General features: G+C 46.2%; 1 protein-coding gene across 3 annotated transcripts in view; it reads right to left on the bottom strand.

Annotated features, from left to right (window-relative positions):
* NXPH4 (neurexophilin 4) overlaps nt 1–24323 on the bottom strand; it is a 78463-nt gene that overhangs the window by 22544 nt on the left and 31596 nt on the right. Inside the window, exon 1 of one of the 3 annotated variants that reach the window (XM_083729258.1) lies at nt 1686–2111. The exons of 1 other annotated variant lie outside the window; for it this stretch is intronic. Coding sequence is in view for 1 of the 2 variants with exons in the window: in XM_083729257.1 (XP_083585383.1) it covers nt 1583–1597 (15 nt within the window). In the remaining variant the exon portion in view is untranslated. One more of the 3 variants, XM_083729257.1, reaches the window with a different exon arrangement.

The raw sequence follows: 24323 nt of genomic DNA, 5'->3' as shown, positions 1-24323 counted from the left end.
TGCATGCACACTTCTTCAGATACACTGAAACAGAAGTCACCAGACCCTTCTATATAGTGAGAAGGTGGGGAGGGGTATTACTCAGAAGGGTGGTGGGAATGGGTGATTGGCAGATAGCTGTGATGAGCCTGTTGACGACTCTTAACGACTGCAATAGGTCTTACAGGAAAAAGCAAGGGGTGAGAAGGTGAAAAATGGCTTTGTCATGTATAATGAGATAAGAATCCAATGTCTTTGTTCAGACCAGGTCTCTCCATGGTTTTAAGTTTGGTAATAAGTTGCCATTCAGCAGCTTCTCTTTCCAGTCTATTTCTGAAATTCCTTTGTAGTAAAACAGCTAAGGTGCTACTGGAAGGAATTTTTTTTGTTTTGACTATGGCAGACCAACACGGCTACCTATCTGTAACTCAAACACTATTGTAAAAGCTTGATTTCTCTCTGCCAGGCTTAGGCCAGTTCAGCCAGCTCCTCGTTTGTCTGGTTTGTCTTACACCAACTAGCTTTGTGCCATTTCCGGATGTTTCCCTTAATATAAGACGCTGCTTACTGAGGTTGTGGAATTTCCTCCAGTGGGTGCAGGTTCAAGAGAAGGGCTTGGCAAACATTGGGAAAGGCTGTGTTGCATGTTTTGACCTTTCTATGTGCTGCTGGTTTCTCCATGCATCCCGGGATGACCACAACAGGTGAATGACTTGTATGTGTGAAAGGGTTATCACAGAGCAAAGACTGTATGGCAAAGAGTGTTTACATATCACCTCTGAAGTGAAGAGATAAAAACAAACAGCCACCCAACATAGAACCATCAAGCATGGAAAACCCTAATGTTGGACCTGAGAAGTCCCAAAGGCAGGTGGGTGGTGCCTTCTGGCAACTTCTGCTGCCAAGCGGCTGTCAAACGTATTGCTCTGCTTTCCGTTGGATCACATCAGTGAGGCCAAGTGGTGGGGGGTCTTGTCATCTGGGTAGCCCAGAACCTCCATGCACTGCCCAGGCTTGTGCCCCAGGGCACAACACAGCCTAACACAGCTTGGAGACGCACTCCATTGTCTCTCGAGACAGACAGATGCCAACAAACTGAGAATCACTGTCGTCTTTTCTTGCTTACTGGGTTGAAGGTAAAGTTACATATTCCCTCCATCACCCAAAATGATGAATCCACATAACCACCTTTATGGAAAGAGACAGAGCTCAAATTGCAACTGGGGCAGTGGGGGTCTTATTTCTGCAACAGATCCCTTGGTTACTGTTTTTAGAAGGCTATTGGCGGCATGATTTGGCTACAATCGGGGGAGTCAGAGAGTGGGACTTGTAGATTTTAATAACCCCCTACCACTTCATAATTCAAGACGCAGATGAACCAGTCAAAATTTCCAGCCCCGCAGTACCACAGTGTTATAAAACATACGTAACCTGCTTAGATAAGTCTAGGGTTAAGCAGTATCGAGCTTATTCATCACCTTCTGACCACATGGACCATTTATCAATCTCAATTTATATTGCTCACTTCTCTGTCTTGCCACTGCCTCACCCCCCCCCCCCCACTGCCAAGTCTGCCACAGGCAACACAGCTCCCATTCTCTACCTTGGCCTCTTCCATCTATCAACAGAAGATAGCCGACTACAGTAGCTCTCCGTTCTCCCTATCCATCATGTGGGCGTCCGCTCTGATGCGATGCCTCCCTCACCCCTCAAACAGCTTCCTCCTCCCTTCCAGCTGCTTTTCGCTGCTTGTTCCTCAGCTGCGCTCCGATGGCTTTTGATCATCATGTGCGTCCGTGTCAGGCTCGTCAATCATTGTCACCTACTGTCGCATCTGACTTGGCGGACTTAAAAAAAAAAATCTCTTGGCTTGGCCACGGACAACCCGTCATCTCAGAAACTGATGTGTCTGAGCTTTTCAGAAGCAAAAAAGGGGCAAGAGGGCTGGATCACCAGTGGAGCAAAACTGCAAGGCTGTGTGGCTCAGTACCTATATCCATTCTAATTTGTTCTGTGACTGGAAGCCCCTTTCTCCCGCTGATGTAGCAAGCCTCTTGTGTCTCTCAGCCTAACTCCTTGTCAACATGAAGTCTTGTTAGGCTTGTGGCCTAGCTGGTTTTAAAGGAGTCATTCCTTTCTACTGTGAACTCCCCCGCTAGCCTGCCCCCCAGAAAAACTTTCAGGATTTATATTATTATTGTAAGGATTGTGATTTTCTTTTCCAATATACAGAGTTCTGGCTGCCTCTCATTCCTTCATTTGTTTGCTAAACCCAGCTAGGTTTCAGACTGAGCCCCTAAGCAGCGGGCAATTTTTAATCTAGGGCACCCTGAAATGAATGAACACATGAAACTACTGAGCAGCAGCCCCAATGTGCTCCAAAGGGTGTGAGATGACAAGAGTGGTTTTTGTTTCCCACTCTGTGGTGGTTCAGGAAGGAATTTGGCAGGAAAGTGGGAGAAAATACCTGATGGGATCTTGTGAACCTCCAGGGTTCTGGAAGATTCTGCAAATTTGGGCCTGCTCAGGAACGAGTTCTCTAGGCGGGACTGTACAGAGGCCACAAAGAAGAAGCCACATTTAAACAGATGTGTGTGTGAAAACAGGGCACTGGCTGAAATGTCATTTGAGATGAAGACCATGAAGCCCAGTTCCCAACTCAAAAATAGCGGATCAAACCACCCCACTCCATGAGCTTGGAAGGGAATTTCTCCCTAGGTGTAATTTATGGGTAATGTTTCTCTCACTCGCTACTTGCATCAATCACTTCATGCTATCTGTGAGGAAGTGTTTTTTGTCAGAATGTGTACTTGTGGTCTACACTGAGCAGTGATCTATGGATGGTGGATAGTCTTATTTTGTGTAGGGCTTGGTCTAAATGACATTTTCCTCTCTTCCAACTCACACGATTAAATATTTCAGTCAGGACCACCAGATAAGGCGCAAGCCTGGGCAGTGTGTATGGAGGTGGTGGGCTGCCCTCTTGGCCTCGCTGATGTAGTCCAAAGGAAAGCAGCTAGGCTGCAGGAGTTGTCAGAAGGAGGCGTACAAAGCACTATTCAACTGTCCTAGGGACTCCACTCCAGATTTGGCTATGGCTTACTTCTTAGCCTTTTCTTCTCTCAAAAGCAGTATAGGATCAGAGTTTTCCTTCTCCTAGATAGGCTGCCTTCTCAGGTTGACAAGCTATAAATGTACTGCAAATCTGAAAACCAAAATTGTGTAATCCAGGAAAACATAAAATACACAAGTTTACCGAGGCAAATGTATTTTTATGCAAATTTTATGCAGATTTTTTAATTTATTTTTAAAAAATGATATTTTGTCGAATGCAGGAATGTAGAAACTGTGACCTCCCAGGTACTGTTGAACTCCAACTCCAGTCAGTCCCAGTCAACAGTCCAATGGTCAAGAATTATGGGAATTGTAGTCTGGCAACATCTGGAGGGCAACAGATTCTCCACCCCTATTCAGCACTAGCAGAGGTGGGAAGAACTCACTTTGAGTTATGCTAGATTAAGCTCTTCTTAATTTGCATAAAAGCAAAGAGAAATGAATATTCAAATCTGACAAGGAGTAGGTAAAAGCAGAATACCTGAGACCAGGAGCAGTAGCCTAGGGACAGAGGAGTGTGAAGGATAACAGATCTTCCACCCTAGCCACCGGAAGCCCTTGCCAGACATTATTTAATCCTACAGCTCTTGAAGAGCAGTGTCATCACTTTAAAATGAAAAGCAAATATGCAAGAGTTAAAACTTCCACGTATAACAGAATGCCAGGATTCTCAAGAAGATGCTCTTGCGTGGAAATCAAACTCAGCTATATATAACACTGATCACAGCCACACAGTAAACAAATGAATCCAACCCTCTGTTCCGCCTCAGGCAATCTGGGTGGCCTTAGGCAAGTGATCCGATTATCATTCTGGCCTCAGTTTCGCCTCTCTATAAGAAAGGCGTGAAAGACCTGCTGCAAAGCTAACTATGGAATTGTTGGGAAAGTAACTCAAGATTCTGGCTTTTGTTTCCAGCCAGGTGGCGAGTTCAAGCAATTGCTTGCTTTTCAATCCTAGTCCCCAGCTGTTCTGTTAACCAGCTGTAAGGCTTCTTGCTCCCAGTTCAATTGCTTTATTCCCCACTAATGCCCTAGCCGCTACTGAGTGAGTGCATCTTATCTGACATGATGATCTGTACAGTGGGAGGTTTGTGTGCACGTGTGCATGTGAGCACATGTTTTCTGGTGGTGAGAGAGTTTCTGCAGCTAAGAGGAACATGTCAGTGGCTGCCACTGGGGAGACAGATGGTTTATACTCTAGCAGAGGAAGCCAACGGAGTGCCCTCCAGATGTTACTGGATTCCCCTTGGCCAGTGCTTAAGGATTATATATTTGCAAAATAAATAAATACAACAATTCTATACCACCAATGCTACAGGAAAATTTCATGGTGGAGAGTAGCATAAGATCAACAATCAAATTACACCCACAAAACAATTACAAAATACATAAAAAATCAGTAGCTCAAATTAATACCCTAACCTCTGAGAATGTGAACAGGCTGCTTGGACGAGTGAAACCAATCACCTGTCTCCTTGATCCTTGCCCATCCTGGCTGATAAAAGTGAACGGGGCAGGGCTGGACAATGAGTTCTGTGGGATGGTGAATGCTTTCCTCTGTGAGGGAGTCTTCCCAGACCTGCTTAAAGAGGCGGTTATTAAGCCGCTTCTTAAAAAACCATCTTTGGACTGAGACAATATGGCCAACTATCGCCCAGTCTCAAATCTTCCATTCTTGGGCAAGGTGATTGAGCGGGTGGTTGCTGAACAATTCCAGGCACTCCTGGAGGATGCGGACCATTTGGATCCCTTCCAATTCAGGCCTCATCATAGGACTGAAACTGCCTTGGTCGTGCTGATTGATGATCTCCAGTGGGCTAAGGACAAAGGTGAAAGCTGTTCCCTAGTTCTGCTGGATGTCTCAGCGGCTTTTTACACCATTGACCATGGTATCCTTCTGGACCATCTAGAGGAGTTGGGAGCTGGGGGCACTGTTATGCTGTGGTTCCGCTCCTTCCTCCTGGGCTGTGTACAGAAAGTGGTGTTGGGGGATGAGTGTTCAGGCCCCCGGGCTCTCACTTGTTGGGTGCCTCAAGGCTCTGTCCCTCATGCTTTTCAAAATCTATATGAAGCTGCTGGGAAAGATCATCAGGAAGGTTGGGCTGGGTGTTTATCAGTATGTGGAAGTTTTAAATGTTTGATATATTTATCTTGTTCTTAATATTCTATTGGGAACCACCCAGTGACTGGGGAAACCCAGCCGGATAGGTGGGGTATAAATAATAAATTATTGTTATTGTTACCCAACTCTACCTCTCTTTTAAATCAGAACAGTGAAGGCAGTGAAGGTCCTGTGTGAGTGTCTGGAGGTGGCTGGAGGATGGATAGCGGCTAACAGATTGAGGTTGAATCTTGACAAGACAGAAGTACTGTTTTGGGGGGACAGGAGGCGGGCAGGTGTGGGGGACTCCCTGGTCTTGAACTGGGTAACTCTGCCCCGAAGGACCAGGTGTTCAGCCTGGGAGTCATTTTGGACTCACAGCTGTCCATGGAGGTGCGGGTCATTTCTGTGCCCAGGTTAGCCATCTACCAGTTTTATTTGGTACGCTGGCTGAGACCCTACTTTCCCACAGAAGTGGTGCATGCTCTGATTATCTCCCGCTTTGACTACTGCAATGTGCTCTACGTGGGGCTACTCTTGAAGGTGACTCGGAAACTACAAGTAAGCCAGAACACGGTAGCTATACTGGTGACTGGGAGTGGCTACCAGGACCATATAACACCGGTCTTAAAGGATCTTTACTGCCTCCCAGTACATTTCTGAGAAAAATTCAGTGTTGGTGCTGACCTTTAAAGCCCCAAACAGCCTCGGCCCTGAATACCTGAAGGAGCGTCTCCACTCCCATTGTTCAGGCCGGACACTGAGATCCTCCTCCAAAGGTCTTCTGCTGGTTCCCTCACTGCGAGAAACAAAGTTACAGGGAACCAGGCAGAGGGCCTTCTCAGTAATGGTGCCCTCCCTGTGGAACGCCCTCCCTTCATATGTTACGGAGATAAAGAACTACACAACTTTTAGAAGACATCTAAAGGCAGCCCTATATTGGGAAGTTCTTAATGTTTTACTATATTTTTATATGCTGTAAGCCACCCAGAGTGGCTGGGGAAACCCAGCCAGATGGGTGGGTATAAATTATAAAATTATTATTATTATTATTATTATAGCTGGACCACCCTGCAGGGGAAAGCCCAGCTGAACAGGCTGAGCTTTAAGCAGGGGTTTAAATACTGTAGGTGCCTGTCTGATGTTCAGTGAAAACACAGGCAAACATTTTATGGATTTCAGCATGCCATGAATACATTTCAGCAAGCATTTCCTGATCTACAAACAGCTGTAGCTGTTGCACCAACTGAAGCTGGTAGAAGCCACTCTCAGGGCTTGTGCAGACTTCTGCTTGTCCTGTGCCCTGCTCCTTTCCAGGGAAAACCTGCTCTTAAGCTCTAACTCAGAACAAATGGCAATCTATGAAAAACCTGATTGTTGTTTGCTCTGATTGCACACTAAAGAGCAGTTTCCCCAGGGGAAAGCAGTGGGACAGGAGGAAGTATGGCTAAGCCCCTAGCCACTGAAGCTACTTGAGTCTCCAGAGACAAAGATGGATGTAGGAGGAGCCCCCAGCTTTAGAGGGAGTGCTACCCTATGCAGAACTGTTTTCTGGACATTAGAACAGCTCTCCCACAAAACCTCCTTCTTACCAAGATTCAAGTTCAGGTTATTCGTGGTCACACATCCCACCACTGTGCCCAGGCACACCTGATTCAGATGCGATGGAGAAAAGAGTTGTTCATCATCAGCATACTAATCACACCACACTCCAAACCCAATAAGGATCACTCCCATTGGCTTCATATTTTTAAAGAGCATTGGGGATAAAATAATGCGTTGTGGAACCCCATAACTGCTAAGGGGACAAAGAGCAGTCTCCCCATACTACCGTCTACAACAGATCCTCAAGACAGTAGTAGAACCATTGTAGAACCATCCCGCAGAGCTAGTCTGGAAGGATACAATGGTGGATGGTACTAAAAGCTATAGAGAAACTGAAAATACCCTGCCCCCCCCCAAGTCATACATTATCGCAAAGGTCAACTAACTCCCATATGTAGTACAACATCTGGAGAGCACCATGTTAACTGCTTCTATACCATAGGCAAAGAGGGCAATAACTAAGACTTCGGAATTTTGTATCTACCTGGAAGAGTGAAGCCAACTGAATATGATTGCTGCTGCAGCAGCAGCCAGATTTAAAGCACACTTTTTTGAGAGCTCAAATGTCTCCAGGTCACTTCCGTGTCAGGACCTTTTAGCATTGTGGAGGCATTGGCCTCCTGGATTCAACTGGAAATAGAATTAAAACTCTGATTCCACATAGCACTATAGATTTAGTCCCCTGTGGGTATGTTCTTATGCCTGTTCACTCATAAGCCAGGCCCATTTAGTGACAGGGAATAAGGCTGTGTCAAAAACTTGATGGTTCGGATTTTAAACTCAAAATGCTTCTTTTACCCCACTGTTGAAATGGAGACCTAAAATGGGAATGATTTTAAACTATTTGGGGAGGGGAGGTTTACAGTTGGCAGCTGGGTGATTTCTTCTTTCTGTTGCCTCACCCATTTTCTTTCTTTTTTCTACCAGTCATGGCAATGGAGTTCCTTGTGATGGCAGGTAGCTGCCATTTTTCTCACTCAGAATGTCTTCACAGCATCATTTCCAGGGGCAGCTGAAGGAGAACCAGGGCAGCCAGCCTAGCTGGCTTGATGTGTTTCACCACTAATACTTACAAAGGTGTTGTTGTTTAAAGCTACCTGCCAACAGTAAGTGTGCCCTCATCCCCAAACAGTTTGAAATAACTCTTCCTGAAATTGACAATCCCGCTGCCTCCATCACCCATGAATGGGGCAGCAGATTTGGGGACCATTTTCATTAAAAACCTGAAGGACGCTTAGGATTGCAGCCTTTAATCAGCAAAGATCTCCTGGTTTGCTATGGCCTTCAGTAATGCCAGCATTACTGAAATCTGTTGGTTCAAGGGGGAAAATAGGTATAAAATGAGAATTCCTGGATGCCAAGATCCAAGTTTGGGGCAGGTGAGAGAACTCCTGCAGAGATCTGAAATCACAAATTATGCAGCAAAGTAAAGCATGGAAATATAGGTTGTTAGACATTTAAAATATGCTATTGTGAATTCCAAAATTTCCCTTTCCCCCCAACATAGAAAAAGACGAGACAGTTGGTAAGTTAACCATGGTTTACTTACAAACTCTCATGTGCTTTTCCATACAGCATTCAGAAAAAGTTGCACAGGCAGTAAAACTTGGCTTAGTTACAGTGGTGAACTAAGTGGTGAAGTTGATATAGGAACTCCAGAGAGGCTTGTTAAGAGACTTGGAGCAGCCAGCTCACCAGCTCAGACCTACCCACATACTGAATTTCTCAGGTAGACTGGAAGAAAACAAAAGCTGGATTACCTAGTCCTTCCCAAGGGAGCTAAGCCTGGCAGGGAAGCTTACTCTGTGGTCTTAGCCCCTTCATGCATATTAACTTAAGCATGCATAGACTTAAGCATCTTAGTTACCCGGTATATGAGGCTGGTTATCCCACAAAATCAGCCCTTTATAACCAGCCATTTCCTGCTGCCTTCCATCCTGCCCCCCCCCCCCCCCCAGCATAACTGAAACAGGCCCTTTAACTCAAGTCACCGGGCCTGTTGACATTAGCTGTTTAATGACTCGTTTCCTATTTCCAGCCAGTACAATTCTACCATTTGCTTGCTTATTTTAATTTCATTTTATTTTCCTTTAATTGTGCTTTAGCAGGAAAAAAAGATACTAAAAAGACAAATCTCTGGCTTTGGAAGGGACCATATAGTGTGACATAATGCCAGCTCTCCCAGGAGATGCAGGGCAAGCAGTTCAGAAAATTGGGCCATCACCAGCCACATGCCAACTGTTCCATGGACCTCCGGGCACGTCAACAGCACTTTGCCAGGCATCATGGAAAAGGATGGAATTAATATTGTGTTTATAGTTTTGTTTTTTAAAAACATTTTTCACCTGCAAGATGCTTTGGGAGGGCTTGACTTTTAGGGCTGGATTACATAAACAAAATGCTCAGAAAAATTGCAACAAAGCTGTTCTTTAAAAAGATGGGGAGGCAGATTTGAAATACAAATGTTTGGTGGTGTTATCGTTTGGATGCATCACAACAACTGGATAAACAACTGTGTCAATTCCAGAGAAATATGCTTATTAATCCTCTAGACAATACTGAAAGTTAAATCAGCAATATCCCCAGACTGAGAGGTCAGCTGAGCAACACTGAGGGTCTCAGAGCTATAGAACTATTCCAGCTAGGGATTTCTTAGTAAAAGTTCGCACTCTTCACAAGGGCTTTTTTTCCAGCCAGATCTCACTGGAGCTCAGTTCTGGCCCTTCTCCTGTGCCATTTCTTTCTCTCTCAGAACGCTCCCCTAAACCCACTATTCTCAGGGGAGTTGTATTACACCACAAAGCAACTTTCCCGTGCTTTGTGGATGAAGTTAAACTGGTAATAGAGACAGCCTGGGGCCTTTTTTCCATTTCTTTTAAGTAGGGCTGCCACACGCCTGGTTTTTCTTAGACATTACCAAGATTTCAAAGGCAGAATTGACGGGGGGGGGGGTCCAGAAGCTGGTGCTTTGTCCTGGATCTTAGGCAAGTCAGGGTGACTGCTGAAACATAGTTTTATGTGAAGCAGAATATATGGGAATGGTCAGGATTTTTACGGGGTGGGCAGGCTTTTGTTGGGGGGGGGGGCAGAACCTAAGATTTGTATTGATTTGTATTGATTGGGGGGGCACTTGCCCCCTTGCCTTCCCTTGGCTACGCTCATGGGCAGAAAGTTTTTGTGACCCTATTTCCTTTATGGAAACATCAGCTGGGGAAAGGAGGAGCCTAAGCCACTTACTATGATTTGCTCTGCATTAATATAGTGGTGCCAAATGCAGCAGACAAAGCTTTAATGGGCTTTTCGGCACAGAATCATGTAGCACCAGCCCTGGAAGACCTGAGCCAATTCACTTCAAAGTTATAAAGTCCACACAACTTGGGGCCTCTTCCCAGACCATCCCACTTCAGGATCAGCTGCGAGGCAGTTCTGGATCAACATCAGTACGTAAGGTCAGAGGATCTATTACTCGCCAGAGCTTCTTCTCAGTAATGGCAGCCCAGTTGTGCATCACCCATGAGGTTTGGCTGCTGCCAGCTGAAGACCTTTCTCTTCTGCCCGGCCCTCTGAATATGTATGTATAGGGCCTGCACAGTGAGATACTGATCAATGCTTTTTTCTATTATAATTACTTGTATAGACTGTTTTAATGGTATCTTATATCTTACTATATCTTACTATATTGTTGCTTCTGGCCTTGGGATCATCTATGATGATGTTCAAGATATAAATTTTAGAAATTTTTTTATATATAGATGTCTCTCTGTATATATGTGCACACACAGGGTTTTCATTGAGAAGCCAGAAAAAAACTAGGTGATTATTTCTGCCTGGTCTTTGAAACTAGCAAAATTGCAGGCCACCCACCACAATGCTTCTTGGACTCAATCCCCACTTTTCCCCAATAGCTCTCTTTCCCACTCAATATTTTATTCCCTGTTCCTTTTCTTCCTCCTTTCCCAAGTGCCTTTTGGGTCTCTGTCACACCTTTCTCTTTACACTCACTCCTTTCCCTCCAGTTGCCTTCTCTGGAAGCAGGGCTTCATTTGACTTAGAACTTATTAGCACACTGATTCTGCATTCATTCAGTGTTGAAGGTCAGCTCTATGAAGTACCAATGCACAGTGATAAGAAAAGGACCCTTCCCTCACCACTGAGTTATTAAAACAAGCCCCCATGATCCTGGTCTATCTTAGCTCTCAGCTAAACACTTAAACACTTCCGGAAGAGAAAGTGAAAGAGGCGGGAGATCAGAATGCACTAGGGAGCTCAGTCTTTCAATATGTTTCTATTAGACTTCAACTCCCATCAGCCCCAGAAAGCATGGCCAATGATCAAGGATGATGGAAGCTGTAGTCCAGAGGGCCAAAGGTTCTCCATCCCTGCACAAGTGCGATCAGAACATAATTCCTTCTCCCATTAGCAGTCTCAAGCTTATGTTCTTTCAAGCAGATTCCTACACGTTACAAAATAAATAATATTATGAAGAAGTGTCTGTTTGGTTTGGTTTTGCTGAGGAACTTGGCCCCCATTACCTGCACTTTTCTGCTGCTTGAATTGGTTGCAGATGTTTGTTCAATGAATTAGGTTGATTGCTGTTTTGATATTGATTTTAAATGTGTTTTATGTGACTACTGTCATATATGCCACCTTGGGAGCATAAGGAGAAAAGTGGTAGAAAATCTCCTATATAAATACATTTTTAAAAGCAAGGACATAACTGTGTGGCCCCTCCCTCTACTTGACAGTGGGGGCTGGGGGCTGTAGTCTCCTAAGGCGAGCGGGGGCGGGGACTGTATGCATTGTGCCTGTGGCTGCCAATTCATAAAGAACACACATGCAAGATTTGCTATCAGGCCTAGAATTTGGTCTCTTGGGAATCTCAGATTTCGTTTTTAGTTGCAAAGCCCCAATGAAAAGGTCACCAGACTTTCCCATTCCCGCTGTTACCCTTTCCCTTTCTTGCTAATACCATAAAATAACATTGTGGATTTGAAAACCTGAATGGTGAAAGCAGAATGAATCATTCAAAGCCAGGCAAATGACTGCATATATATATTTAAATTTCATTATTCATTCTGAACACAGAACTTTGACTTCTTGCAGCAATCCATCTCTCTCTCTCTCTCTCTGGTAGTGAGTGGGGTTCAAGTATAATCCTTGATGTGTAAGAACAAACTGTTGATACCCGGTAGCAATAAACTTTGCATGTGGTCAAACATACTGTTTTCTTTAGTATTACTTCCCACTTGCATAAATGGCCCTTATTATGATGAGTCAAGATGGGGATATGGCTGGTATAGTGCAGAGATTTATTATGACATTCATATCACTCCCACCTTTCCTGCACGGAGCTCAAGCAGGCACACACGATTCTCCCCTCCTCATTTCATCCTCACAACACCCTGATGGGGTAGGGCAGGCTGAGAGACTGCAACTGTCCCAATGTGAACTTCTTGACTGAATGGGGATTTGAACTCTGATCTCCCAAGTCCTAGTCCAACATGCATTCAGGATTGGATCTAGTCTGACCCATAGTTTAGGGCTGAGCCATTAAATGGAACCAGGGTGTGTGGTAATAAGTGGCCAAGCCAAGTACAAGACAATCTCAGTTAGGCTGCCATGCCCCCCCCCTCTACTTTCCACCCTCTCTCTCTCTCTCTCTCTCTCTCTCTCTCTCTCTCTCTGTCTCTCTCTCTCTCTCTCTGCTGCATTGGGCCTTATCTATTTTTCAATGCATCTTCAAAGGCAGAGATTCTCTCTAAAGAGAGAGACAGTGTGGGAGATGGGGAGATAAAGGGAGGGGGAGGCAGGCAAGGTTAATAGCTAATTGAAGAGCAGGGAGGAGTACCTTAACTATGCTGAAAGGAGGTGGAGGATGGAAATGTAGCACTGGGAGCCAAATCTGTAAGGGGGAGAATGGCCAAGTCCAGAGAAGGGGGAAAAGGCAGATGTGGAAATAAGAGAAATGGCTGGAGTGGGTTGAAGAGCGTGAGCTGCCCTCCTGGGGAGAAGGGTCAGAATTCACAGGTCCTGCTCTCAGTTGTGGAAAGTTCAGCAGGCAGTCAAGGAGCCCAGGCTTTCTATCTTGATTCTCCATGGGAGAGATCCAAGGACTTGGTGCTGAGCCTAGGCCGGGGGGAGGGGGACGGGACGACGACGACGACCTATGGCCCTCCAGGTCCTATTGGACTCCAACTTCCAACTCCCATCAGCACCCATCCAGCATGTCTAATGGTCAGGGAGGACAGAAGTTTGTGTCCAGAAAGATTTGGAGTGCCGCAGTGCTCCCCAATAAAACTTGAGTGTGGGTAATGTATAGGGAAATATCTGGCTCAGCAGAATGTTTCCAGGGATCAAGAGTCAAAGACTCAGTGCCCCATATATCTCCCTGCCCTTCTAAACTAGGAAAAGGTATATGTTTGATTTGTGTAATTTAAACAGGTCATGGGGAATTTAAATTTCCTGCCACAGAGTTTGTTTTATGTTGGCAAAGAATTTTGATTTTATTTGGATTCTTTTTAGCAACCATACAAAGAAAACAGGTGTCTTCTTTGTTAGGAAAGATTGTGCTGTTTAATGGCTGAGAGACCAGGGCTAAAATCCCACACACACTTACCTGGGAGTACCATTGAATTCAACAGTGCTTACGTCTGCATAGACATGAATAGGATTACACCAAGAGCAGCAAATCTGGTTTGCATTTACCTCTGCCAAGAACTTACTAGGTTGGGAGTAGCCAAAATGGTTCCCACCAGATGTTTTGCAGCACAGCTCCCATTGGCTTCACTGAGCGTGGCCAGTGATCAGGAACAGATGGAGCTGAGAAGGCAGTGGTGACAAGTGGGGAGCTGAGTTTGGTAGCATTATGAGGGTGTGGGTGCCAAACCCCTCTAATCCCTGGATCCAGCAAGTATTAGAATTTAATCAAGTCTTGGGGTGTTAATAGGGGTGCTAGACGTCTCTAATCCCTGGATCCAGTAAGTATTAAAAGCTAATCAAGCCTTCAGATTCTGGGAAAGGGACAGACTAGCTTCCTGGTGAGGTGTAAAGAGAGCCAAGGAAGGGGCTCTGTGGGAGATGGCAAATGGGTGAACCCCCTACCTCAACTTGCAGATAGTGAGGAGGAGTAAAGCCAGAGTTTAGTGTTAGTTGTTAGGTGAGCTAGAAGCTGGAAAGCTAGAGAGGCAGAGCACAATGTTTGATTTCTGAATCCAAGGCTGTGGCTATGGGAGAAACAAGACCCTTTTGGGGTATTCATGCTGTAAACCCCTCTAGCTAGGCTCAGGGTGCAAATAAACCATCTATCCTAAAGAGACCACAGTCTCTGTTGTGCCTCATTTCCAAAAGGAAACACAAATCTTGGGTAAGCATCTGGAACCCCTGGAATCTCGCACCACTCGGAGATTGGAGTGGCATGCAATGGTATATTTTAGCCTTGGAGAAGAAAGATTAGCCCAGGCCAAACCAGCAGAATTTATAACTTGTTTGGTAGCTTGCTGATGACCCGAAAAATCTTCTGACTGGGACTGGGAAAACAGGACTGGTATGCATCTGCTAGGCCAGGCTACAGTGCCAGTGGGGCCATGCTCAGCTCACTGGATCATGGGCGCTGGACCTCAGTGTCCGGGCTGAACGATGGGGGTGGAGACGCTCCTTCAGGTATACTGGGCTGAGGCCGTTTAGGGCTTTAAAGGTCAACACCAAGACTTTGAATTGTAGCCGTTGATAGCCCTCTCCTCCCCCATGAATATGTCTAATCCTCTTTTAAAGCCAACCAAGTTGGTGGGTATCATTGCCTCTACAGACTCAGGGGAGAAACAGGGGTGCATTGCAGATGGATGGTTGAGAAAGAACACAGCTGCCACATAAACAAATAATGAAAGTACAAGAGTTGGGGATGGAGAGATAATCTGCCACCATCTCTTTTTGCAGTTATTAAAGCCTCGTCTTATGCATATTTATGGGGCCCTCCCGATACCTGGTGCAGGGGACCCCGCCGGCAGCACAGGAAATTACCAGGAAATTAGTGTTGCGGCTGATATGCCATCAGGGTTGAGGCTACCAAACAGCATTCTCTCAGCCACCACCACTGAAAATGCATCACAATTGTGCAAGGAAAACTGTGCGTTTTTCCTTTACTGAGATGCCTCAGCTAAGAAAATCTAGGGAATACAATACACAAACTGCTATACAGGGCTTCCCATTAATGCTACTGCAGTTTTTCCCTGGCAGACCTATCTGCCACATGTCTACCATGTGCGCTCCTTGGAACAGACCCAATAAGGATGGTGCAATTCTGCTGCATGGTTAGTGATGTGCGCCTCCCTTTCCAAGCTCACTGCTTTACATTTGGCAGATATGCCACAAACATATTTGCCACATAGCATAAAATGGTTCTTCATAAGCTTCACTGAGTTTATGGAAGCCCAAATATGGAGGACAGATCTGGTCCATTGCCACTCACTGGAGTAACCAGATTTTTCAAAGATGGAGAACACACACTTTGAATCTCCTAGTGGAGCGGGACCTGTAGCTTCTTCAGCCCGTTTTCTCCCTAGCCCTGCAGACACAGACAGACAAACAGACAGACAGACACAGCTGGCTACTTATTGTGTGGCATAGAAACAAAATAAGAGCCCTGCTGGATCAGGTCAAAGGCCCATCTAATCCTCTTCCCACAGGGGAGACCACAAGCAGAACCTGGGCCCAAGAGTCTTCTCCCCACTTGCAATTCCCAGCAGCTGGGTGGCAGCAGGTCTTTGGATTCCTTGGCAAGAAAACAGGACACAGGGAGGCTCAGTTGTGCATGGCTTCAAGATAACGCTAGTGATTTTGTGTTCTAGGGTGCACTGCAGACCCCAGCTCTGCCTGGCACTCACAAGTTACTGGTACTTGTCCCTTGTTGACTATGTCAGACTCTCATGGCAGCCATTCTGTGGTGGTGCACGCAGCGGATTTTCACATTTCCAAATGTGTCCGGCAAGCCCTAAGCAGCTGGTGCCCCCTGCACCTGCTTAATGGCCTCAGACACCTGGTGGCCACTAGCTAACTCCTCCCATTCAATACAGAGATGAAAGAAAAAATCTGACCATTTGGAATAAAGCCACCACAAGTGAAAAAGAATGTCTGGGTTTTGTAGCTGGCCAATAAGCAGCAGCCTCTGGGGCAGCTACAAAGACTTGATATTGTTGCTTTTGTAGGGAGAGGAAACTGGTGCTGTTTAAAATACCAGCAGTGTATGTCCATGTGTCTGTCTGTTCCCTGTCGGAGCCCCAAATGAACAGATCTTACCAAAACACCTGAAATTTCCATTATCCTCTCCTCCTTATAAAGCAAGGATGGGGAAACTGTGGCCCTCTAAATGCAGCTGGACTACATCTCCCATGGTCCAAGACTGTTGGTCATGCTGGCTGGGACTCATGGGAGCTGGAGTCCAACCACAGTGCTCCGAGTGTTAGACGAGGCCCTGAGGCACCAGGGTTCCCATCCCTGTACGCACACGAGAAGAGTCTTGTGCAATAATATTGGACCTGGACCACAGGCTGAGTTACTTTTGTGTATTTTGTAATTTTATAAGCTATGCAACTTTGTTGCTCAGTTTGACCCTTTTACATGGTCTTTTATGTATTAAAGTATTTTATTGTAACTTTGCTGTTATTTTTATTATAGTCTAGCAATGATTTATTGTAATTGCTGAGAGTGAATTTCTGTTTAATTATTATTTGCTGATATTCTGAGTCAATTTAATGTGTCATATTATATTCTAATTGGATTATGCTTGATATAAGTTGTTTATTTTAAAGTCTTACTTTTTATTATGACTTATTTGCATTGGATTGGATTGTTATAGAATGTGTGATCGTTGTATATTTTGTTGTTTCTACTGCCTTGTAAACTGCCTTGTGAGTGGCAAAATAGAATTGCTATTTGCAGTATGCAAATTAAAAGTGGAAGCAAATGAAAAATCCCCCCTCAGCCATGAAGCTCACTGGGTAACCATGGCCCAGCCACTGTCTCTCAGCCTAATCTAACTCACAGGGTTGTTGTGAAGGTAAATGGCAAATCAGAGAAGAATGTAGGCCACCTTGGGGCAGTGGCGAAGCTGCATGCTCCGGCACAGGGGACGGAGAGCGGGTGGGGGCGTGGCTGGTGCACGCCTGGGGGTGTGGCACGTGTCCCGGGGGCATGGCATGCGTCCCAGGAGCGTGGCACCCGGGGCAGGGGGGGCGCGGCGTGTGTCTGGGGGGGTGGCTGCGATGGTACCCCCCTCCCCGATGGTGCCCATTCCTCCCCCAGTGCCTTGGGGTCCTTGGAGGAAAGCTGGGATAAAGACCAAACAAACCAACAAACCCTCCAGAGGGCCTCAGGTGAGCCCCGTGTGCCTCTAAAAAGTGGCTTGCTTGGAAAAGTGCCATGGGGGCAACAACTGAAGCAGCCTTGGCTCCTCTACAGAAGCCTTTGCCGGCTACCTGCCTGACACTGCCTGTTGAATCTGAGTGAGGAAAGCAGTGAAGCAAAGGCTTCTTCTGTCCTAAACTTTCAGCCATCAACAGAATGACAGCTCTCCCCTCTCCCCACCTGCAGAAAGGGGAACACAGAGGGACAACCAGAGACAGCGTCAGCATTAAACCTTCTCGGCTGCTGCACCCAGACTTTGGAACTGCTTCCACAGAGAGCTGCTACTTGTCCTCTCCTTCCAGTGCAGCTTTAAAACCTCCCAATTTAGACTGCCCTTGAGAAGCTTTGTGGGTGTGTATCTGTGTATCCCTCTGTTTTTGATGCATGTTGTGTGTGTGTGTTAAACTGGCTTTTACTACATTTTATTATGCTGTTGATTGCAGTTCCTCTTAAACTCCTTCATTGTTGGCTTTCATTGTTGTTTGTTTTCTTTTTTGTACTGCTGTCTTCATTGTGTTGCATCTTTGGCTGCTATTTTTTGAGACGCACCTTCAACTGGATGAGGAAAGGGAGGGTATAGATTTTCTTTAAAACTGAATTAAATAACAAATGAAGGAAGAGCAGCTTTTCAAAATCAGGTGCTTGAGCTCAAGACTGCAAATCTCAGGACAATCCTGAAGGACCTGCTGTGGCAAAAGGCATTAGAAGGGCATGCAACCCACTTTGCAGAGGACAGTCCTCAATTCCTTGCATCAGCCCCAACCCAGGCACAGAGGGAACTGCAGCTCCGCATGTTCCCACTTTCTCTCCCTCCTTTTCCAAACTCCCTTTCACAGCAAGAGTTTGCAATGGGCATGATGAAAGGGAATTGCAAAACGTTTGGCAGCCCAGGCAGTGTGGTCGATGGCACGTGGGGCAGAGGAGGTCATTGGACATGCATGTACTTGAGGAAGAGAGCCAGGAGCACCCAGCAATTACCTAGTGCTGATGACACCTGGTTCCAATTCACAGGTCATTTGCCCCTTACTCACAGTGACAGTCTCCCTAGAGCAGGCTCCTTCAAGAAGTGTGTGCCAAAGGCAACAGCAATTATTTCCCTAGATAGTGTTTTGAGTTTAGGTTCTTTAAAATCTCTCTCTCTCTCTCTCTCTCTCTCTCTCTCTCTCTCTCTCTCTCTCTCACACACACACACACACACACACAAACAAACACAAAAACAAACACACAAGGAATGCAACTCAAGGCCCAGGGACCCACATCATGTGGATAGCCGGCTTCAATATTTAATCCAGTGCTGCTGCTTCTACATACAACCTTCTGTGGGTTTCTCAGCCGTTATGGTGTGTACGTTAATAAACTACACCTGTGACATTCTTGGTGGGATGAGCACATATTTTTTGTTATGTGGAGTGTGCAGTGAAGTGTACTGAACCAGTGCAAATGTGTCAGCCCAGTGAACTTAATTGGAATCAGGCAGGGCAGGAGAAAATCCTAGATGCCTGGTCAGTAGAGCTCCGAAAATATGATACGTATTTTAAATACCACCCCCTTTTTTCTGTACTGAGCTGGTACTTAAATATATGACAGCTTTGGTCTTGATTAGGCTTGTATTGCTGCTTGAGTTTATGGTGTAATGGTTAGAGCATTGGTCTTTGACCAGGAAGACTAGAGTTTAAATCCCTCAGACACAAAGCTGACTTGGGTCTAAGCACTGCCTCTCAGCCTAACCTTCCACTAGGGATGGGGAAGAAATTCAGTTTTGTTTGCAGTTTTATGAGAAACGCCTAATTCACACTCTTCACAAACCAATACGTGAAGTGAAAAACAATTATCCTTCAAAACTCGCACATCTCCAAATTTTGAAAATAGCCTTTATACAGTGTTTCACATACATGGTCTCCTTGAATCTTAAAGCAGCCCTGTGAGATAGGTCAGTATTATTATCTGTGCATTATAAATTAAGGGGCTGAAGCTTTGTGAACAGCAGCATCCTGCCTAATGCCATGGGCATAGGAGCCAATTCCTAGGGGTCCCTTCAGTCCCCCCAATAAAATATTTGAGGGGGTCGGGGCCTCAAACTTCATGGGGAATGGCCATTCAAGTGGTGTATGTGCATTGATTACCTGCCCCCACCCACAATATAGTATTTTATTCAAGTTGGCACCCCGGGCCATGGGCATGGGTTTGTGGCTGAGGTAAGATCTGAACTGGGGCTTTTCAGTTCACAACCTTGAGAAGTACAGTGGTACCACTGGTTACGAACTTAATTCATACCGGAAGTCCGTTCTTAAGCTGAGACCGTTCTTAACCTGAGGTACCACTTAGGTAATGGGGCCTCCCGCTGCTGCTGCATTGCCGGCACATGATTTCTGTTCTCATCCTGAGGTAAAGTTCTTAACCCAAGGTACTACTTCCATGTTAGCGGAGCCTGTAACCCAAGGTGTTTGTAACCCAAGGTACCACAGTACACTGCACTACCTCTCATGAAGCAAAGACGTGGAAGGGAACAACCCAGAGGAGCCCCTTGCTGAGGAGCTCAGGAAGCTGCCTTATATTGAGTCAGGACATGAAGCTGTGCTGATATCAACAGCTAGTGAGGGGAAGAGGTGTGAAATTACAGGGGGGAGGACTTCACTGCACCCTAAGGAGGCAACGTGAACACACCCTACTTTGACTTCAGCTCTAAAGCAGGGCCTGACTTGGATCACCATGCTTGAGAAGACAGACAGGGGCGCAGGCTGTTCCTGGAATATGCCAGGCCCAGTCCATTTAGGGCAGGGATGGGGGAACCTGTGACCTCCAAGTGCTGTTGGAATACAAATCTCATCATCCCTGGTCATTGGCCATGCTGATTGAAAGGTGTCAAGAGCTGGAGTCCGAAACTTCTGGAGGGTGACAGGTTCCTTAATCCAAACAAATCCTTGCAAACACTCGTTTGTGTGCAGCCCCCTGCACCAGCTTTTTGTTTAAAAGAGAACTTTGGGGGAAAGATAAATGTGACTGGGCAGCTTCAGCCTCCAAGACTGTCCTCCAAGACAAGTCTCTAGTTCGAATTCCGCCTCTTCCATAGACTTCCTAGATGGTCTTAGACGAATGATTCTTTCTCAGCCTTGGTCTCCTTCCTGCTCACCAATGACCTACAATAATAAGACTGACCAATACAGATACAATGAGATAATGGATGTGAACTCTTCAAAGCGAAATATAAACGCTCAGGACTCCTATTATTAGCCTCTCTACTTCACCATGACCCAGCAGAGCCCTAATGCCTTCACCTACGTGGGTGTAATGAGATTAACTGGCGCTTGCAAGCGACATCCCTCCCTGGCCCTTTCTGCCCCCCTCCCGCCTGCCTCCCCTCCCCCTGCTCCATCCTGCAGTTCAGAGCCAGGCAGCGTGGCATTTCCAAAGGGTTAGGAGTGAACACACAGCTGGTGACAGATCCCATTTATCTTGGCTAGGGGAAGGACACCAGAGAGGGTTTTAATGCGATTGCCTCAATGAGGCCAGAAGAAATGGCACAGCAAGCTGCATCTGTCAGGGCCTGACAAGAGCAGCCCAAGAACAAACCGCTGCTGGGACACGGGGGGGGGGGGCAGACAGGAGGGAAGGAGGGACAAGGCAGCCACAGGGGAGTCCTGTTGCGAATGCACGTGGGAGGCAAGAGAAGACGCGCCAGCAATTTGCTCCCATGCTCTGCGCCGAAATGTGTCCTCCAGTTTCCCAGAAGTTTTAGTTCACCTGTGAAAGTGCCCTCTGTTCCTCTGACTCTTTCACAGGACACTTCTCTCTACTTTTGTTGGCTGTGTGTGAGAGAGGGGTGATGGTGTGTTTTATTTTTCCAGTTAAACATCCCCCAGAAATCCTGATCTGAGGAAGCCCCATGTGAGAAGTTACCTCATGGCGCCTTCCCCTGGTGCCCATTGGAACTGGCAGCACAGAGCACAGGAAGACCAGCGGCAGGGGGAGCAAGAGTCAGGGACAGCAGAGCCAGAGGCAAGGCCAGCCTCTGCACCAATTTCTTTCTATTTTTTCTGCACCAATTTCTTTAAAAGTAAGAAGATTTCACCTTAAAGCAGGAGTTGTCGACCTGGTCCCTACCGCCCACCAGTGGGCGTTTCAGGATTCTAGGTGGGCAGTAGGAGGTTCTAGGGCACAAGCTGAATCCTCCTTCCATTGAGCACTGGGGGGCAGTAAGGAAATTTTACCATCAAGAAAGATGCATTAGTGGGCGGTAGGTATAAGAAGGTTGACTGCCGTTGCCTTAAAGCAACAATAGCAGCCGTCAGGGGCACTCCTGCATTCTGTGTGTACAGAAAAGCCCGGCTGAGGACATCACTGGGTTTCCAGGAAGCACAGGCACTCAGGAAAGCTTCAGAGTGCAGACCACCAGAGAGATTTGAATTGCAGAATGAAAGAAAGGACACCCACAAACATCCCTCAACTCCCTTGAAAGCAAGCTAAATGCAACCAAAACCCTGCACCTCATCCATGGGAATTTCACCAACATTTCCTCCCCCTCCCCACTTTTGATAATTTTCAAATGGTATTTCTTTCCTCGTTAACTGATGGAGAAAGGTCCTCCCCCCCCCCCAAAAAAAAAGAAGTAGAAAATTTACACACAGCAATAGTTTGTTCACTTGAACATGCAAATCAAGTGTACGCAAATCAAATATATGCACATCAAGTGCCTAACAATGCAATCCTATCCATTTCTACTCAGAAGTAAGTCCTACTGAATTCATATGACTGCATATGGAGAGGCTCCTGAGAGGCCAGAGCTGCAAGCAGTTGGGGCAAGTCCTTCAAGGTGGAGGTGGGTGACCAAAACGGGGAATGAGTGGCACAAGGGTTGGGTGCCAGTGTGAGAGCTGAAAGGAGATGCCCAGAGCCTGAAGCAGGTAGATCAAAAGCATGGAGAAAAGGCAAGTGAGACAGTCCTCCGGTGCCTGCACCACTTTGGGATGCAGACAGAGGAACTGGACGACTTTGGCAGGGAGTCAAAAGGGATGGAATTTATGGCTGAAGATGGCGCCCCAGTGTTGAATTCCCCACCTTCTGCAACATACAGTTATATTTCCTCCTTGTCCTCATGGACATGGTGCTGAGCATTTTCCCAACACCACCAGCCAATGATGAGGAGTTGAGGCAGGAAGGACCCAGCATTTTGGCACAACAGCATAAGGCAAGGTTAGTCAATGTGGTGCCCTCCAAACGTCTTGGACTACAACTCCCATCAGTCCCAGCCTGCATCGCCAACCATGAGGAATGCTGGGAGCTGTAGTCCTGAAATCTGGCAACTAGTAACCACATATGACAAGAGAGGAAGAGAGGGAGAACACAATGTGCTATTTCTGTGCTATTTTCTTTTCAACACAAAAATTCCCTCTTGCAGCTTTTCCCCATCTGCTTCCCTCACTCAAGAGGTTGTTGGCCAGGGATGATGGGGAGTAGTATTCCAAATTATCTGCCAGGCATCAGATTGAGGAAGACCAGCATGTTAAGGAGAAGGGGCCAAGCCTCATTATCTCAGTGATGTGCTGGTTTTCCATGAGCAGGGAGGTTTGGTTTTGATTTACGTGGGGGAGCATTTGATCACACAGAGTCACATACTGTACTTTATTTGGAGGTATACATCAAGTTGATCAAGAGAGCTAGGATAACAGGCTGAGTGCACATGTTATGATAAGTTCCTCGTGACCCACTTCAGTTTGCAGCCTCCATAACAAGTTTGCCTGCAATTTCAAGGCTTGGTGATCAACTAATGCATAGTTTGTTCATCAGTAGTTTGTAGCTAATGGTCGCACAAATGCTCATACACATGAACAAAGGTCAGAAAAAACAAAGGCAAGAAAATATTTCATTAGCTTTGGTTCTATGATCCAGGAAGACTGGATGCATCATGCAAGCATCCCGTTCTTTGTGAAATTCAGGGAGGGTTAGTTAGGACTTATCCACACTTACCTTTCGCTCCGCTCTTTTCCGGCAGAGGTGTTTGAGCATTTATATGTTTGTTTTTGCCCTGAGTTTTTTCCATGAAAACCTGCTCTTTAAAGCTGAATCGGAGCAAACGTCAATTCGGATTTTCATGGATTAGCGTTTGCTCTGATTGAGCCTTAAAGAGCGGGTTTTTGCGGAGAAAGCACCAGAGCAAAAAAAAAAAAAAGGGTGCTTGGAGATGGAACTTTCAATTGCAGACCATGCCTGGAAAGTGTGGATGAGCCCCTAATCAGAAACCCGTTGAAAGGAAGTCCAAACCGCTACGTATAAATTGCATATACACGCAGAGTCCTATTTTAAGTTGCTAGGAGCTCCCTAAAACATGACAAACTACCCAACTAAGAGGCAGTGACTAGCCTAATCGCCCAGCGAGCTTCATGGCTGAGTGGGGATTTGAACCCTGATCTCTCAGGATCTAGTCCGGCCCTCTAACTACTACACCACACTGGCTTTTTTCACAGTTCTCTATGAGCAGTGCTTTGTCTCCATAACTAGGAGGGGAAATAGTGGAACCACATTGATTTTTGCATAATTTGCATACACATTCTATGGAAAAATCCTTCTCGGATTAATATGCAAATGTTGACACTAAACAATTTGGACCTTTTAAAAAGTGTGGAGTTGAGGGCTGCGTCTGGAGCTCTCCTTCTCTTGATCCGCTCCAAACGACCCCCACTGATACCCCCCCCCCCCATCTTTCCTCCTTCCTTTGCACTCGGAAGGAACTGCCTCCTAACTCCCCCCCCCCCGCCCTTCTCTCACATGGGCTGCACTCTAGTCAAGACACGGCCAACCTTCTGCAAAGTAAATCCAGAATCAAAGGCATTTGAAAGAGATTCGGTCTCTGGCCGTCTGTTTGGGGAACCAGCCAGCTACAGAATCATTTCATTTACATCCCGACTGCTCCTTCCTAAACGCTGGTTAACCAGCTCCTGGCTGGACTCCCTGCGCTTGGCATTTGGTGCCTATCCGCTTATTCCCGACCCCGACTTCAAAGGCTTTGATCTTAATTTCAAAACCACCCTGACAATTAGTCGTGGGCGCTAATGGAGCTGCCGTCGCCAGGGGGGCTTCCATGCTTTCTTCTTTCCCACCCTGCCCTTCCCCAACGCAGAAAGGAAATCGG

The sequence above is a fragment of the Podarcis gaigeae genome (genome assembly GCF_964106915.1).
Source record: "Podarcis gaigeae genome assembly, chromosome: 2".
NCBI classification, from domain to species: domain Eukaryota; kingdom Metazoa; phylum Chordata; class Lepidosauria; order Squamata; family Lacertidae; genus Podarcis; species Podarcis gaigeae.
The sequence above is the reverse complement of the archived record's forward strand: the minus strand, read 5'-3'. Positions and strand labels throughout refer to the sequence as shown.